The sequence below is a fragment of the Rhinichthys klamathensis genome, unplaced genomic scaffold, assembly GCF_029890125.1.
Source record: "Rhinichthys klamathensis goyatoka isolate OS25496 unplaced genomic scaffold, OSU_Roscu_1.1 h1tg000271l_1, whole genome shotgun sequence".
Classification (NCBI taxonomy): domain Eukaryota; kingdom Metazoa; phylum Chordata; class Actinopteri; order Cypriniformes; family Leuciscidae; genus Rhinichthys; species Rhinichthys klamathensis.
Window position 1 is genome coordinate 64855 of NW_026606791.1, and position 18965 is coordinate 83819.

The window sequence follows — 18965 nt, forward strand, 5'->3', positions numbered from 1 at the left end:
CTGAAAAAGCCCATACATTTACCCGCCCATAGACCCTCCCTTTGAAGAAATCAGGACAGAAGTGGTTGAAAGTGGACAAAAGAGACGGATTAAAACACCAGGTGTAAACGAATATGTATCTGCCTTGTGATCCGATCGACCAAAGCGCATCTTAATACCAGGTGTAAACAGGGCCTCAGGTCACCAAATCCGGTAAATGATACACTAACAGACTTCTCTATGACATAACTATGAGCATTCAATTGAAACACAATAGTTGGATGTTAAAGCATTTAAATAACAGTTTTTATTCTCTGAAATTTTATGATTTTTCCTAACCTTTAGTATTAAATGAGAGTGAGAGACAAGAGTAAGGTGTTATTCAAGTGGTCTTCTGTGTTGTCTGAGGATGCGCTACAGTCTTCATTGTAACTCTCAAACTCTCAGAATTTAGAAAATGCAGCTTAATTCCCTTATATATACATACATACACTCATTATAACACCTTAATGTAATATTAATACAAGTAAATACTAGTACACACATGCAAACAACAAAAAATATACAGTATATACAAATAACACACCATTCTTGTGACCCAAATTCAATGTGGACACACACTTATGTACATCATGATATCTTACCATGATGCTGAACTCATGAGGTGCATTTTATTCATGAATTTGTGTCTAAAACTGCTGTCTTGTTCACACACTCACTAATCACTACATAGTGAAACTCACAGAGTTCACTATATAGGGAAAGAGTGATAAGTGAATTTAGATATTGCATATGCCATTACATACACACATTGTGTCCTGAATGACAAAAAAAAAACAGTCTTACAAATTTTTGAAATTGAAATTCTAAACATACATTTGTGTTTCGGGTTTGTAATAATCATGTTTCATGCAATTGTTTGGACTGCTGTTTAGGCAAGCGAAAAATGCCTTACAAAAAAACATTCCAATATTCTAATTTCGCTACTATTGAAACTCTGAATAAAAGATCAACTGAGAGCAATGTATTGAAGGGAGAGGTTAAGACAGACAAGGGAGGAGGGGTTGAACAGATGGCATGGCTGGAGTGGCACCTGGCCTTATGTTTAATTTCAGGTGAGAGGCTCGCAGTGATTGTAGACAGAGGAGGAGAATGGAAACCTGGAGTCCTCTTTCTGGTTTTCCAATCCCATGGTCTCCTCCTCCTCCCCCTCCTCTTATCTTTCCCCATCTCTCCTATCCCTATCGTTGCCATCCCAACGTGTTTGCTTAGCTCTGTTTATCACACGGCCCCACTTGCACGGGCACAACAAAGCGGCGGGCGATACTTCAGCCGCTCACGTGTTCCTTAAAGCTTTTAAACATACACATAAACACCTTCGTTGGTTTGTTTCCTCTATTTTATAATTGGCCACATCTCAAATCGTACTCTTTTTGGCCTCCTCTTAGCATTTAAAAAAACTGCAGCTAGTGCACTACAAGGCTAAAAAAAAACAGATGAATTTGGAAGACAGTTGTTGTGTTGGCGATTTATGGTATAATGTGACTCAGCTGGATCCTATCTGACTTCAGTTAAGATAAATATCAGCTTTCACACTGAGTTTTTTGTGGTTTGTTTTATCTGCTATCTGCTGTTTCAGGAACAGCTTTACTCTTACTCCTGCCTCAGCCACAAACAATTGTGACAAGAAAGCAAGACGTAGTAGATCAGCAGGACAGACCAGATAGCTTCTGTTTGCACTATTAATGTTGTTTTTACTATTATAATTTTGATTCAAAGCATCAAATTACGCCCGTCCCTATCGAACTAGCGTTTCAATTGGCGTGCACACATTTTTGGCATTTTCATGTTTGGGACGAGATGTTGTGCGTCTGAACGCATGTTTAAAAGAGCGTCTGTTGTGCCTTTGTTGTGGGGGAAGGGAGGGCAGGTGTTATTAGAGAGGGGGATGGAGTGTGTGAGAGTGAATGTCTGGATGTTTGTTTGTAGTTTAGTACAATGTGCTCATTCTGATTTACGTCGTAGTATGTTTTGGGCACCCGGAAAGTCAAATAAGATAAGATTGGTTGTTGTATACCCTAAAATATGTGCCATGTTTTGTTTAGTGCATGCTTTTTACAAATACAGTGAGTGCACTACACTTAAACGATGTGTACATGTGAAATGTACTTCTATGAAAGTCCAATTGGATTCTGTGTAAGAAAGTGTACGCAAACTCATATTACTGTACTTTTTACACAAATAAAAGACAAGCGATCATGTCGGACTAACGCGATCCGACGACTTAGATGCGAAATTGCATGCGCACGTTTCCTTTCCAGAAATGCACGATTAAGTATATTTGACTTAGTGTCAGTGTCTATATTCACATCCAGGCAGGATGAGTCCATTGTTCAGATGAATTGAAGGGTTACAGGGTTCGAGAGCGTGAAAGAGGGAGAGAGGTGAAAGTAGGTCTAATTAAAGAGAAATTGGACGGATATGTGAAAAGGGGGGAAGATTGAGGGGTGAATTGGGGGAAGGGGGGAAATGAAAGAAAATTTGACATAATGAGCCGGGGGTGGTGGTGGGGGGAAGGCAGCGGACGTCCATGAGCTTAAAGACAGACATCTGCTAGTAAGTGTGTGTGTGTGTGTGTGGCATTTGATGATTACACACTCCGTGAGAGCAGAACTTAATCTGATGGACATGTATCCACTGTGCACAGTAGATTTTTTCACACCATTGGGACTCAAATTAAACTAGCTAACGGACATTTTCTACTTTTCAAAGTGAAGTTAACTGCAAAAAGCCCTTTTCATCCACTTTTTTTTTTGTGTGTGTGTGGTAGGGTTTCAGATGCTCAGACATTTATTATAATAAAGTCCCAAACAACAGATCCCCTTGGGTCCATCCTACTTCCTCTCTTGATTTTGTTGGTTTTCATTGTCTGCAACAAATCATGTAATCTTAAGAGCTTGTTTGCTGGCTGTAATCTGTCTTCTTTCTGAATGTGTCCCAGATCAATATTGTTGCTCAGGAAACGCTATAAAGGCACTAAATGATGAATATGGCATTTGCAGATTTCCTGATGAGTAATAAGGATGTATCGAATTTTCAATTTGAAGTGTCCATGATCATTTTTTAAAACATATTGGCCTGGTTTCACAGACCGGCTTAGACTAAGCCAGGACTAGGCCTTAGTTCAATTAGGACATTTAATTAGCTTTTATAAACGTTCCTTAAAAGAAAAAAACGTTACTGATGTGCGTCTTGAGACAAATCAATGGCACTGACATATTTTAAAATATGTGAGTGCAAGTTGCATTCAGTTAAGACAGCTCAAACGTGCATTTTAGTCTGGGACTAGGCTTAAGCCTTGTCTGTGAAACCGGACAAAATATATTCTATACCTATTTTTACCAGGTACATGTGTTTCAAATGAAGAATATTTACTATGAAAGTGTTTTCAATTTGAAGTGTCCATGATCATTTTTAAAAACATATTGGCCTGGTTTTACAGACTGGCCTTAGACTAAGCCAGGACTAACCCTAAGTTCAATTAGGACATTTAAGTAGCTTTTATAAACATTCAAGTAGCTTTTATAAACATTCCTTAAAAGAAAAATGTTACTGATGTGCTTCTTGAGACAAAACAATTGCACTGACATATTTTAAAATATTGTAAGTTGCTTTCACACAATGATTTTAATCTACTATAACTTTTTATTTGTTCGTTTTTACAAACTGAGAGCCGAGTTGATCAAACCAGTAAAGAGTAGCATTTCTTTTCTCTTCCACTTGGCATTTGGTTCCCATAGACAGAAATAAAGTAGCACCCCGTCTCAATCAACAGGACAGTCTCTCCAATGTTGACTTGACTGCGTGTTCAGGGTGTTAGACATCAGCGCTATTGCAAGCATCGCTCATATAAGGTCTGTTTGCTTGGCAAAAGCGAGTTTGTTTGAATGTGCTACATTCAGAATTTGATATGCATATTGAGTTAGCAAGCCCAACCAGTGCACATCTCCATTTCCCAAGCGGTGCCATTTTCACACATGCTTTTCCCCCATCTCTCTCTGTCCATCTTTTTCTATTTAAGCAGGTGTTGACGCTGACAGTTTAAAGTCTGTGTTACTATTGTAATTGCTTAAGGTCTAGCGATTGGCACATTTGAAACAGGCGAATTGATTAGAGCTTATTGATTATTTCAAGAATGAAGATTTTAGGTGCTTTAATCGTCCAGCCAAGGTGGTGTTTCATTGTCTAATAAGAGTAATTGAAGTGACTTTTCAAGCAGCAACAGCAGCATGACAAGCAATTAAAAGGCCTTTTTCTAATTCTCATAGGATTATCATACATGCAGTTTCGATGACCTCATAATTAATCAATAATAAGGGAATATTTGTATTCAGTGTGCTGTGTTGTTTCTTTGTAACACTGCAGAGGTGAATACAAATGATGAACTTAAAATAAATGGTGGCCATATGCATGTTCCCTTACATTCATATACATTTATGTTGAATTGGTCAAGTATTCTTTAAACTGATGTAGAATTTTGTGTTTAAGTATCGTGTTATCTTTGTAAATCTGATTGTAATGGGCATGAAATGGCATATTTTTTATGAATGTCTTTCTGATGTAACTGTTTGTTATAAAATGGGAAATGGATGCAGCTGAAAGAATAAGCTAGAAAAGGAGATTGAAAAGAAAGAGAGTGGAATATATTGGGGGTGGGGTGGCGTGCAGGTTGATTACGGTCGCAGGTCCTGTTGCCAGGAGACGGCTGGGACAAGGGATGCTGGGTTGCTAGGGAACCAGCTCAATGCAATGGCCAGCATTGCATGATGGGTACAGAGGCAAGATTGAGAATAGTCTTTGTGTGGATACACACCTAATTTAACATCTGCTACCACACACACACTGACAAGTCGCAAGAGAGATCCTCTTGAGCTAGCTTGAGTGCAAAACACACACATACACACACACACACAGTCATTCTTTCCATGCACCGAGAAACTTGGGGAGTATGAACAAACAGAATGCCTTGCAGGCATGTAGCGTGTGCGTGAATGTGAATTTTGAGCTCTTATGAGTCACTGGCTTTCTGAATTTTGCTCGTATTGTGCAGTAGTTTGTGTGAATGGAACAGTCTAATTTGGGTGTGTCTTCACATTTTGTTTCGGATGTATAAGCATATAGCTATTTTACAGGTCAAACACTGTGATTTGTTTGGATACGGGTTCGACGCTCTACATGGAGGGTGGCGGCAGAGTAAATGTCATTTGATTGAATAATCTATGGATTTAATATCCCATAATCCCACTGAAATCCCTGGCCTCAGATCAAGTGCAGATTAAGTGTGTGTGTGTGCTGAGTTTTTTATGCTGGCAGATGAACCAAGCAGGAGTTATGACCTGTGCTTCTAATAACATGTATGGAAGGATATTACAGGAATTTTTTATTTTCAGTTTTTGTAAGCAGACAATTGTGCTCTCCTGCTACAACACAGATTGAAGGATCGCATTTATTTGTGTATGGATGTTTTACGATTTGCATATTTTTTCGTACTCAACAATAGCCTATGTTTATTGGTTCTTGGTTTCCTGGTTCACTTGAATGTTTCGTTCTGCAGTTTATTAAAATATTTAATGATTTACTATAATAAATTGTCACTTAATGTCAGTGGTGCTTCCGCAATATTGTATACTTTTGGTTTATGTTGTTCATAAGGTTTTTTATTTTCTTTTTTTTTGGAAGGGGGGAGGGTTAAAACCCGAAGGGCTGTTATGAATGTTTAGTGGCATCACCATTCATTTTTTCTAAAGATATTAATTATTTTATTTTACAATGATTAAATTAAATCCTAAGATTAAATTGATCATAAGTGACAGTAAAGACGTTTACATTGTTACATTTTATTTCAAATAAATGTTGTTCTTTTGAACTTTCTATTCATCATAGAAACCTCAAGAAAAATGCATCACGGTTTCCACAAAAATCTTAATTATCACAACGGTTTTCAACATTGATAATAAGTTGATTTATGTTTCTTGAGCAGCAAATCAGCATATCAGAATGATTCCTGAAGGATCATGTGACAGTGAAGACTGGATTATAAATTAATCTTTGCATCACAGGAATAAATTTTATATTTTCATATATATTACAATAGAAAACAGTTATTTTGAAAAAATGTAAAAGCAACTGTAGAATGTTAATCATCTGTAATTATTAGTGTGGTTATATTAGTTTTCTTTGTCGAGCAGTGTTTGTGGAAGCCAACAGGTTTCTTTCGGCTCGATGATGGAGAGTCTTCACTGCCTCTGTTGCTTTGGCAACAAAAGCAGTTACACCTGCTACTTTTCTCTGTCTATCTCTGTCTCTCTCTATTTTCCTTTCTCATAAATAAATTCGCAAAGACTCACTTTTCATCCATTTTGATCCCTCCATCGCCCTATTTTTTCCCCCGTCTCTCGTTCTTTTTTTCCCATCACTACCTTCCCCACCCCTCGTCGTCCGGGGCAACCTTGTTTACCTGCTGGGTAGCTCGTCTCGCCGTTGTCATGGTGACAGAGGGTTGGTTGCCGTGCCGACCTGAAGTGGCAGTGCCACGACTCCCTCTCTCTCTCTGTCTCTCTCCCCCACTATTTCTTGTCTCTTCCCGTCTCTCTTGTCCTTTTGTACCCTTTCTCCTCACCCTTTCCTTTTTGTTCTCTGCCACTGTCTCTGCTTTTCCTTTCTGGAATCCTTGAAGCTCAGTGACTCATCACAGTGCAAGGATAGACGTGAATAAAGCTCATAAAGGATTTTCTCGTACATCACAGCGCATCTGTAGCCTGTACAGAAATGATGCTTTTCAGTAATGTTTTGGTTTGATGTGCCATCTTCCTGTTGATTCATACATGTTAAATGAGTGAGCTGTTCCCTTGCCTCAACCTTGATGTGAGTTGGCTCCTTTCCGAAAATGAATCCAAAATGGCACAGTCATTAACCTAATCCATTTTGCTGACCATTTCAAAGTGCTCATGCAGTCAACAGTTGGCCAGCTACCTGACGTGCATTATACACTCTATACACTGAAAATAAAGGTCTAAAAAGGGGTTTACAGCCTAACGTCAAAAGAGGACTTATGAAAACCTCTCCAAAGAACACTTTTCCTCTTTTGATTGATCAATACATTGATCTAAACTTTTAAAGGAACAGTTCACCAAATTCTTTTTTAATTCTGTCATCTTTTACTCACTGTCATGTTTTGCAGAATATCCCGGTGAATATTTTACAGTGCAGTGAAAGTGAATAAAATGATAAAAGTGATTCATGCTACTTGTTTGCTGTATTCCAAGTCTTCTGAAGCTATACAATAGTTTTGTATGAAAATTAAGTTGCTGTTTGCTCTATCGCTATAGTATAGGCCTTTTGTGGTCCCGGCCCTGTATTTCCACAGCATGAAGGTAAGATCTTACGGATTTATGAATGAACCGCTCGTTTTAAAATCTTCCCGGTCTGCTGACATTTGTTATGACATCCGCTTCAAACATTACAATGCTCATGATAACTTTCATTAAGTCTACAATAAGTAATTTATTCCTGTGGCAAAGGTGAATTTTCAGCATCATCACTCCAGTCTCATGATCCTTCAGAAATATTTCTAATGTGCTGATTTGCTGCTCAAGAAACATTTCTTATTATTATCAATGTAGAAAACAGTTGTTCTCATTTTTGTGAAAATTATGATTTTTTTTTCAGGAAAGTTTTAAAAGAACACCACTTATTTGAAATGGAAATCTTTCGTAAGATTATAAATGCCTTTACTGTCACTTTTGATTAATATGATGTGCTGTTGCTGAATAAAAGTATTAATTTCTTAAAAAAAAAAAAAGGTATTGTTCAAATTTGAAAGGTATTGTTCAAATATGGCACACTAACACCATTGTTTTCGTCGACGGACGTTGAATCTGGTTCCACACTACATGGCTCCTCATGTGTGAATGTACGTGAACTTATGAATTTAAGTAGATACTCTGCGAATAATGCTATGAATTTGGGGGGATTCAAGAAAAAAGTGATGAAAGAACCATTAAAGAACCTTGTTTATGAACTAAATTGGGAGCACCTGCCCCCGATACAATGATAAAACTCCCTCAAAAGTTATTTTCCCCCTGTATGCCAGTGTTTTCTGAAGATAAACAAAGCAATTTAGGCAATTCAGATTTAAGCGCTACAAAACAAGCTCTTACACTGAGATCAGATTAGTAATCACCAGAGGGAGTTACACTAGGAAGGCAAAAGAACTGATCCAGAACAGACGTATAGTGGGTGTTGGGGATCTTTACAGTGCTTTACATTACTGCAACAATCAATGAGACCTGCTTCATTAGTCATCCTGATAAATGCCCTTCTGTTTGCGCCCTTCTCCGCGAGTCGTGTAATATATTTTTGGAGTGCTGTGAAATAGCGAAAGTCATTATGTATGGTTTATATGCCTCTGCGTGTGTGTGAGGAGAGAGTGATTGCAAGCAAATGCGTGATCAATACGGACCCCAAATGAGTGATCGCGCCTGGTCGGATAAAACCAAGCGATCTGAATTGGGCCGAAATGTCACCTGCTGCATAATTAACGCTTTTATGTTGATTCGGGTAATTTAGCTCAGAGCGTCTCTCCTTGCCTCTCATCCACTTCTTTTACTAATTGTATTTATTTAAATTAGGGCTGGAGTGATTGAACAATTCCATGTAGAATTGCTATGTCATTTTAATTACAATACTAATACTATCTACTGTTCATGCTCATTTATATTTTCCATTCATTTTGCTGTAAAATAGAATTTAGTCCTAACAATCATTTAATGGTTGTTTTTAGAGAATAATATGGACGTAATAGTTTTATAATCCACTAAGGTGTTGTCACATTTCTTTTACAGTTCAGTATTGTAGCAAATTGTGGTTATACTTATAACTGTCGTTTTATTTAAACGTTTACTACTGTTCAAAAGTTTGGAGTCTGAAAGATTTGTTTTTAAAAGTCTCTTATGTTCGCCATGATTGCATTTATTGGATCAAAAGTTGTGAAATATTCTTACAATTTGAAATGACTGTTTTACAGTTTATATATATTTTAAAATATAGTTAACTCCTGTGATAGCAAAGCTGAATTTTCAGCAGCCGAATAGAAAAGTTCGAAAGATCAGCATTAATTTGAATTAGAAAGCTTTTGTAACATGATGTAAATGTCTTTACTATATATATATACACACACACACACTCACACACACACACAAATATATAATACTATAAATTAATACTATCAAATGGGTTTTATTTTTCCACCTAACCTTGGTTAAATTTGGTTATATATACAATATTTTTCTTTATTTTTTCCCTTTCCATTTTCATTTCCTCTCTCTCTCTCTCTCCCTCATTCTGTTTTCATGTTTTTTTCCCTCTCATGTCACCATCCCTCCCTTGCTCCCCTGGTGCCTCTTTCTCTCTTCTGTTTCAGAAGCCCAGAATCTCTCACCGTTTTAATCTGCCGTGCGTCTGTAATCCAGATTAGCCAGCGAGCGTGCTTAATCCCATCACTTCCCCAATCCCGCGTGGGTGTGTGCTTTTCCTGGTGCCTGAGAAAAATAGAGAGAGAGGGGCAGGATTAAGTGTGATGGAGAGAGAAAGAGCATAAAACGGATTCTTGATGAGAGATAAAAGTGGACGTGAGAGATGGCGATTAGGCCTCAAATGGAGGCAAACAAGTACAAAGGCTACATGGAGAGAGCAGAGAGCAGAGATAAAGGGGCACAAACACAACAGAAGCAGGACCAGTGTGGAGATTTTTCTTTTAACTCTGGAATATTGAGGCAGATGGACAGGTCCTGAGACCTACATTACGCACATTCAGCTACCGTTGTGCAATAAATGCACTCACAAACACAAGAGGAAATGAAAGAGCTGGATTAGGAAGTACAGTTGATCATGTGATCATGTGCTCTGTGTTTCAGATGAACCGCCCCATTCAAGTGAAGCCAGCGGACAGTGAGGGCCGAGGAGGTAAAACGCACGCGCACACACACACATACACACACACACACACACACACACACACACACACACACACACACACACAGACAGACAGACAGACAGACATACACATACAAGTTGGGTTTTCATGTTTTATGGGGATTTTACATAGACATGATTTTATCATATTTATCTATCTATCTATCTATCTATCTATCTATCTATCTATCTATCTATCTATCTATCTATCTATCAATCACTTATGGGGATAGTTTTGTCTTCAAAGTATATCTCAGTAGACACACAACAAAATGCATTAATAAATAAATAATTCAACATTTTAAACCCATTAAATGGATGTGGAATGAGTACAGACTGAGTTAATAATCTCTTATTGGATGTAAACGTCAACACAATCCAAATTTCAATGGAAATGGTTCTTTCATTTTAATCCTGCATTAATACACACAAGAAAACATGGGCTAGTGCCATTGTGTTGGTCAGCAAATGACAGTCCTCTAGGGCCCTCTAGTGTCCAATAAAGTTATCGCAACATGAACCTCACTATCATCGAGTGACAAATATTGCCTGAGATCATTTGATGGTTATTACCACTTTAAAATGATACATGATCTTACACAGCCATTTGTCTAGTATATGTATACTTATCATGATCTGTCTTTCTGTATGTAGACAGGAAGCTGTTTGTGGGGATGTTGGGGAAACAGCTGTCAGACACCGATGTCAGAAAAATGTTTGAGCCTTTCGGGAGTATAGAGGAGTGCACAGTACTCAGAGGGCCTGACGGAGCCAGCAAAGGTGTGCAAGCCACATTCAAATACATGCACTTCATCCTTCCTCTGCAAGGAATAGTGTTAACCAGATCTATCATTCATAAGGCTTAAATTCTGACAAATATTTATAAACATTTTATTTATTAATTATTAGTTGTCTTTGACTTGAAGGCTCTTTCAGTAAGATTGCAGACAATAAAGCACGTCTGTACCAGCATTGTATTAGTACAAGTCAATTCAAGTCACCTTTATTTATACAATACAGATTGTTTCAAAGCAGTTTTACAGTGATAACTGGAAAATTATGCATTTTGGCTGTTGTTCAGCTGAAGTCAGTTCAGTGTTGATTCAGTTCTGCTGTAAAGATCAGTAATTATTTCATTAAAGCAGTTCTGCAAAAAAAAAAAAAGTCATTGTCCAGCTCAGTTCAGTTCTCATACAACAGCGTCAGTACAGTCAGATCAATAATATTGTTGAATATTAAGTGTCCCCAACTAAGCAAGCCAGAGTGGCAAGGAACCCAAATTCCATCAGGTGACAGAATGGAAAAAAATACAGTGGGAGAAACCAGGCTCAGTCGGGGGGGGCAGTTCTCCTCTGGCCAATGAACGAACATGGTCTGATTATGATTCAGGCTGCATCACAACAAGTCAGAATTCAGATCGGGATCAGTAGCATTCAAATATTCATCCAGTTCCTTTTGCTTGAAGATCGATTCATCAAGCTGGTATGGAGCCAAAGCTGGCCATAGGGTCTGTGCGGACGACCTGTCTGGTTCTTGTGGTCTCTGCTGACGATCTGTGACGATGGCTGTCATGTCGACCATGCCTTCACAGGGGATTGTCTAGTTGACAGGATCTCTGCTGACGTTCAGGGCTGCGTTGTGGTCGTGTCTAGGTGCAGGTCCACCATCTGATCTGGATATGGACCGGATCCGGCTGACTACGGTAACCTCGGGATAAGGAGGAGACAGACAGACTAATATTAGCGTAGATGACATTCTTCTTACGATGTAACAAGTACATCGGGTGTTGTAGAAAGTGTTCCCAGTAGACCTAATTTATGCTGCCTAACAATCATTTAACTGATTTGACTTATAGACATTGATAGTGTTATGTGTATGCTAGGTTAAAGAGATGTGTTTTTAGTCTATATTTAAACTGACAGAGTGTACATGAACAAGGCTAGGAAGACTATTCCAGAGTTTGGGTGCTAAATAGGAAAAGTATCTCCTGCCTGCAGTTTATACCTATATTATAGGTATTATCAACTGGCCAGAATTTTGAGATCGCAATAGATGGAAAGAACTATAATGCGTTAATAGCTCGCTCAAGTACTGAGGAGCTAGACCATTTAGTTCTTTGTTAGTAATTAGCAAGATTCTAAATGTATGCAATGTATAATAGGGAGTCAGTGCATTGTTGACAGAACCAGGCTAATATGGTCATATTCCCGGTTCTAGTAAGAACTCTAGTTGCTGCATTTTGGACCAGCTGGAGTTTGTTTATTAAGAGTGCAGGGCAACCACTCAGTAGAGCATTACAATAATCTAGCCTTTAGGTCATGAAATGCATGAACTAACTGTTCCGCACTTGCTCATGTTGTCATTGAGAGCATATGTTGTAATTAATATATATTTTTAATATGGAAAAATGAGGTTTTATAGATGCTAGAAATGTGGCTTTCAAATAAAAGATTGGTATCAAAGAGCACACCCAGGTTCCTAACTGACGACAAAGACTTCACAGAGCAGCAATCAAGTGTTAGACAGTATGCTATGTTATTACGTGTGGAGGTTTTTGGTCCAATAATTAGAATCTCTGTTCACTGTATCAAATGAATACCTATGGTTGTGTTTGTTCTCTGCTAAGAGAGTCAAAACGTAAGCAGATCTAGCTGTTTTTAAGGCCTTCCTGTATGCAATAAGACTTTCCTTCCACGAAATGCGAAATACCTCTAGTTTTGTTTTCTTCCAGCTGAGGTCCATTTTTCGGGCTGCTTTCTTGAGGGCCCGAGTGTGCTCGTTATACCATGGAGTCGGACTATTTTCCTTAATCTTCTTTATGTGCAAAGAAGCAACCATTTCTAAAGTGCTGGAAAAAATAGTGTCAATAGTTTCTGTTGCAACATCGAGTTCTTCTAAGCTATCTGGTATGCCGAGGAGTAGAAACCGATCGGGAAGATTATTTATAAAGCAATGTTTAGTGGTAGAAGTGATAATTCTACCATATTTGTAACAGGGAGTTTGTCTTGCAGCCTTGGCTAAATGGAGCATACAGGAGACTAGATAATGATCTGAGATGTCATAGCTCTTCTGCAGAATTTCAACGCCATCAACATCGATTCCATGTGACAATATTAGATCTAAAGTATGATTACGACAATCAGTGGGTCTCGACACATGTTGTCTAACTCCAATAGAGTTTAGAATGTCTGTAAATGCCACTCCTAATGCCTATCCCTAATATAACACTAGTAGGTTTGGAGCAGTGAGTGTTCGGTCATCCGCGCATATGTTGGCTAATGAATGATAGTCCAATCGACACAGGCTGTGATTTATAAAGTGATGGATGTGTGTGCTCTGGGTAATTACGTGTGAGTGTGAATGGAACAGATGCACCTGCTGTAGTAAATTATTAACAGATTCACTTATGCTCTTCCATATGTACAGATGTAGGCTTTGGGAAATAATGTGGGGATTTGTACCAATCTCAACTTATTGAATTTGATTTCATTTGTTTAATTGGATGTTAAAATACTCCCACTTGATGACTTAAAAAATGTCAGCCTAATGTATTTGTTGGCTTTGTCTAATGATGTGTTGTGTGTTGCAGGTTGTGCATTTGTAAAATATCAGAGTAATGCAGAAGCACAGGCGGCCATTAGCGCTCTACATGGCAGCCGCACTCTCCCGGTTAGTGTTTCGTTCACAATCACATTCAGGATTGCTCCCACTATCACACCTACAAGCATAACACAAACACAGTATGCCATTGTTCATATACTCACTCACTCACTACAGAGTCTTTGTGTTTTGTTTTAACATCACCCACTGCATATTTCACCTCAGGACTTCTTAGTTTCTTTTATTTGATGTTGTTTGAGAATGAGAATTTTCTTTATCCTCTCAGGGTGCATCTTCTAGTCTGGTGGTAAAGTTTGCAGACACAGAGAAGGAGAGAGGAATTAGGCGTATGCAGCAAGTGGCCTCCCAGCTGGGTGTCATTAGTCCCATGAGCCTACACCTGGGCGCCTACAACGCATACACACAGGCAGTAAGCACAAACACCATCTCTTGAGCAGCAAATCAGCATATTAGAATGATTTCTGAAGGATCATGTGACACTGAAGACTGGAGTAATGGCTGCGAAAAATTCAGCTTTCCCATCACTGGAATAAATTATATTTTACAATATATCAAAACTTTTTAGATCAAATAAATGTAGCCTAGGTGAGCATAAGAGACTTGAAAAACATTTTTAAAAATCTTACCGAACTTACCCAAACTTTTGAACAGTAGTGCATATTAAGGCTGGAATACACTACATGACTTTTGCTCAGACTTTTGCCCTGATTTACAGTCTAGATGAGCCGACAATAGTTGCCGAAAGTCTGCGCCAGTCTGCAGATTTTGGGCAGTCGGAGTTGACAGATTTCACATAAAATTGCAGAGTGGGCACAAACTCAGAGCTTCAGACTGTGATTCCATCCACCCGGAGGATATTAAAACACGCTTGATGTTTTGAAGTGATTTTAGAACACATATCGTAGTGTATGGCCACGTTCACACAGCAGCAGAATACGGTTGTCAGTCCTGTATTTGAGTCCTTAACACAGGTTCACATACAGTTAAACTATTTACGGGAGTGACAACTGCATTGTATAACCCAACTCACACCTGTAAATATTCAAGACTCCCGCATTCTCTGAAAACACGCGCTGTGTGTGAACAGTATCGGACTGGAGAATTAGTTGTCCGCCACGTCATACAGTGCGAGAGAGCCACTCTGCGCTGGACAAACGTGTGTTGCGGGATTTCATGTGTGGTTTTGGTAACTTACAGTGACTGAGATATGAGGGTTTTAGATCCAGTCACTGTTCTCCACCGGAGCTGCTCCCGTCAGTGTTGTGCGCTCCACTCTCCACCCAGATATAAACGCTGCTGTCGGTTAATAAAGATTTGACGGATGAACTCGTGGCTATGACGTCGCTTCTGAAACCGAAGCTGCCCTCTATCTACCAGTGTTGCAATAAAATACAATACAACTACAATAACAAAACAAAAGTAAATTAACAGAACAAGCGCAACAAATTAAACTCAGTATATTGCGCAGCTTCTGGTTGTGAAACCGCCATGATTTAAATCCCCGAAGAAAAAACATTCACAGGTGAGAATGTGTTGGTATGTGTTTATATGTATTAACTCAATATTACAGTTTTTTTTTACTATGGTATCTTTTTAATGTTGTGTTAGCTGAAGCTTTGTCTTTTTGTATTGTGTTAGTTTAGTAAAATTATCTGCTGAAGTCTATTGCAAATATAGATGTTCACACATGTGTCTAACTACGGTTGCAGACGCACAGTCAACTTGCTCTCGAATATTCACGGACCGGTGTTTTGACCGTTCCAATATGGCAGACGTCTAACCTATGGCGGCCCATAGAAACAGCCACTAATGAGGCATCTATATTTATATATTTATGCATGTTTCTTTGTGAGTTTGTCGTGTTTGAAACAATTTGAAAGTTTGGTAGTCTTTTAGTGTATGATGCCCAGTTTTTCTCTGTAACCAAGTGTATGATGCCTAGTGTTTTAAAATCTGTTTATATTTTAAAATACGTGTAGTGTATTCCAGCCTTACATAAATAAGATTCATACCAACAGCTTAATGACCATTGAGGAACCACATTTGTTTTGTCAGTTTATTTATGTATTTAAAATCTAACAACTTTTTGAACAGTATCTGTCTTTAAACTAAATTCTATATGATTTGGATTCTTGTAGTCTAATGAAATGACTTTCAAACATAAAATGTGGCTTAAGTGCTAAATATTTTTTGGGCCACTGTATGTACCAAGTTGACAGAAAACACATTGGGATGGATTGAATTGGGATTAAAGCGATAACTGGAGGTTATATTAGGTTTGGAACCAAAAATACTTCGATAATTACTTTCTGTTCTACACACAGGAAGTTCTAATTTAAATGGCTTTGACCTAATAACCCCAGTACAACCCCTGCAGAGGACTCTGCTAAAAGTTTTATATGTCATAGTCCTGGATTCACTTTTTTTTTTTTGTTGTCCTAACCAGCTCGTCCAACAGCAGGCCTTGGTGGCTCAGTCCGCATATCTGTCTCCTGTGGCGACGGTTGCCGCGGTGCAGATGCAACAGTTGGCTGCTCTCAATCCCAGCAGCATCATAGCCACACCCATCGCTTCAATCACACCCTCCTCAGGTACATGAAAGTCTCCTACAACATCAACACGGTCCTTCACATCTAGCATTTCAAGTTCTTTCCAAATGTTCTTGTATTTGATTGAATTTGTGTATTCATGATCGGTCGTTCCGCTGTAGGTACGAACACTCCTCCAACCATTGCCACACCTGTGCCTGCTCTGCCTCCAATCGTCAACAGTTACCCACAAGTCTCTGCACCACCCAATGGCCAGTCTGCCACTGAAGCCCTCTACACCAATGGTGTCCACCCATATCAGGGTGAGGACCTTCCTCCAGTGTTTATAAATTATAATGCTATATTGTATCATTGTTTAATAACAATACTCAGTATTTTACAAATATTTTATTGTGATGCTTTACAATATATAATGTTTATATCATCATATTTTATATAGACCACAATAATTTATTAGTATGGTGTAGGGCCTCCTTTTGCAGCCAATACAGCATCAATTCGTCTTGGGAATGACGGATACAAGTTCTGCACAGTCACCAAAGGGATTTTGAGCCATTCATCTTCCAGAAGAATGGCCAGGTCCCTATATAATGCTGGTGGAGGAAAACGTTTTCTGACTTGCTCCAAAATACCCCAAAGTGGCTTAAAAATATTTATATCTGGTAACTTTACAGGCCATGACAGATGTTCAACTTCACTTTCATGTTTATCAAAACATTCTGTCACAAGTCTTGCTGTGTGTATTGGTGCATTATTATGCTGATACAAGGCACACCCTTCAGGGTACAATGTTTGAACCATTAGGTGCACATGTAGCTCCCGAATGGTTTGGTAGTCCTTGTCAAATTGCCCATCAAACACAGTAGGGAATGCCTTGATATTGCAGCCCAAACTATCACTGATCCACCCTTGTGCTTTACACAACAGTCTGGATGTTAAGCCTTTTTGGAGCTTCTCCACACCGTAACTCCTACGGATGTGGGAAAGACAGTGAAGGTGGACTCATTAGAGAACAATACATGTTTCACATTGTCCACAGCCCAAGATTTACACTGTTGGCACCAATGAAACTGACATTTGACATTGGCACTAGTGGCCAAAGTTTGGACCCTGTGGAGCTTCCGACAAACAGTTTTGGTGGAAACAGGAGTTATAATTCTGTAGAGTGTTGGGCAGCTGTGGTTTTATGTTTTTTGAATACAATCCGAGTTAGTACCTGGACATCCCTTTCAGACAGCTTCCTCTTGCAACGGCAGTTACTCCTGTTAGATGTAGTTAGTCCTACGTGGTGGTATGCCGACATTACCCTGACTACCATATACTCTCCATACTCCATAAAGACTTGCTGTCCTGGTCACAGATGAGCCACTCTGATATTTCTCCCATTATGTTGTGTGGATTGCTATATTTTATGAACTATTGCTATTGTTCTGCTAATTCAACCTTCACACTTTGCTTTTACTGATGTATGTATACATAATTATATGTTATACCAATTGTCTCATCCTATTCTTCTGTTTGTTTTCAATATTTGTGTATCCTTCAGCTCAGAGCCCTGCATTGGATCCTCTCCAGCAGGCGTATACAGGCATGCAACACTACACGGGTGAGGCTTCTCAACTCCTAATACTCCTTCTGAGATTTGTCAGCTGTGAAGAATGTGAAATATACAGTAGTACTCCCTTTTTCAGAACCCCCAATGCTTAGACCATTTGACAATTCAAAAGCAAGAAGTAAAATACAACCTAATGTAGTTACAATAAACAAACACTGTTTTCCACATTTTGTCATGTTTTCACTGAATTAACACAAGATTTTTTTACTCAAGTTTTTATTTACAGTATATACACCAATCTAACAATAAATATTCATAAACAGCTGTAATTACCTACATACAAAATTTTTAGTAAAACATTTTAAATTATGTGGACTTCCGTGAACGATAAAGACGTAAATGAATTGCAGAATTAATGAATTTATTGACGTGGATAGTCGAAAGAACGGATTCAGAGAAATTAATCGAGATTTACAACACTCAGTGGTTATTTTTGCTACTGAGATACAATGAAGGACTGCTAAATTAGGCTAGGCTATTTTTATAGCAAGCAGTTTGTCTTTCTCAAGGTCTTATCTGCTCAATATAACAAATACAGACTGCAGAATGGCACTTGAAAAGATGACTTTACTCTGGTCTCATGTCTGACCTCATTACTCCACCCACAGCTACATATCCTGCTGCTTATGGATTGGTCGGTCAACCATTTCCACATCAGCCCACCTTAGTTGCCCAGCAACCCCAGCAGCCGCAGCAGCTGCAACAACGAGAAGGTAACAATGTAATTTCCTGTTTCACTGGGTACTATGACCACTGACATCCTGTTTTGATTGATCGAACATATTTCTCGATCTTTGTTCTCTAATCTCATGCTGTGCCGCCAAAAGATTCAAAGCACCATGTTTCTTCCAGAAATCAACACGATTACTTCCTTTTATGATAAAACAAACAAACGTGTAATCGTGTGGTCTCATGTATTGCATTTCCTCTTTCCTTTTGGCTCATTCTTTCTCTCTGCTTACTCTCTCCAGGACCAGAAGGCTGCAATATCTTTATTTATCATCTGCCTCAGGAGTTCACCGACTCGGAGATGCTGCAGATGTTTTTGCCCTTCGGTAATGTCATCTCAGCCAAGGTGTTCGTTGACCGCGCCACCAATCAGAGCAAATGCTTTGGTGAGTGATTTCTAAAGAGCGATTTAGATGCAATATGTGGAGGGATATAACACA

The 18965-nt window shown here is 38.8% G+C and overlaps 1 protein-coding gene across 1 annotated transcript in view; it reads left to right on the forward strand.

Annotated features, from left to right (window-relative positions):
- Positions 1 to 18965, forward strand: part of celf3a (cugbp, Elav-like family member 3a) — a 37760-nt gene that overhangs the window by 14075 nt on the left and 4720 nt on the right. Inside the window, exons 6-15 of the mRNA XM_056268413.1 lie at positions 9954 to 10002; positions 10666 to 10791; positions 13601 to 13680; positions 13898 to 14041; positions 15342 to 15446; positions 16079 to 16223; positions 16343 to 16483; positions 17728 to 17787; positions 18405 to 18509; positions 18768 to 18911. Of these exons, the coding sequence (XP_056124388.1) occupies positions 9954 to 10002; positions 10666 to 10791; positions 13601 to 13680; positions 13898 to 14041; positions 15342 to 15446; positions 16079 to 16223; positions 16343 to 16483; positions 17728 to 17787; positions 18405 to 18509; positions 18768 to 18911 (1099 nt within the window). The remainder of the gene's footprint in view (positions 1 to 9953; positions 10003 to 10665; positions 10792 to 13600; positions 13681 to 13897; positions 14042 to 15341; positions 15447 to 16078; positions 16224 to 16342; positions 16484 to 17727; positions 17788 to 18404; positions 18510 to 18767; positions 18912 to 18965) is intronic.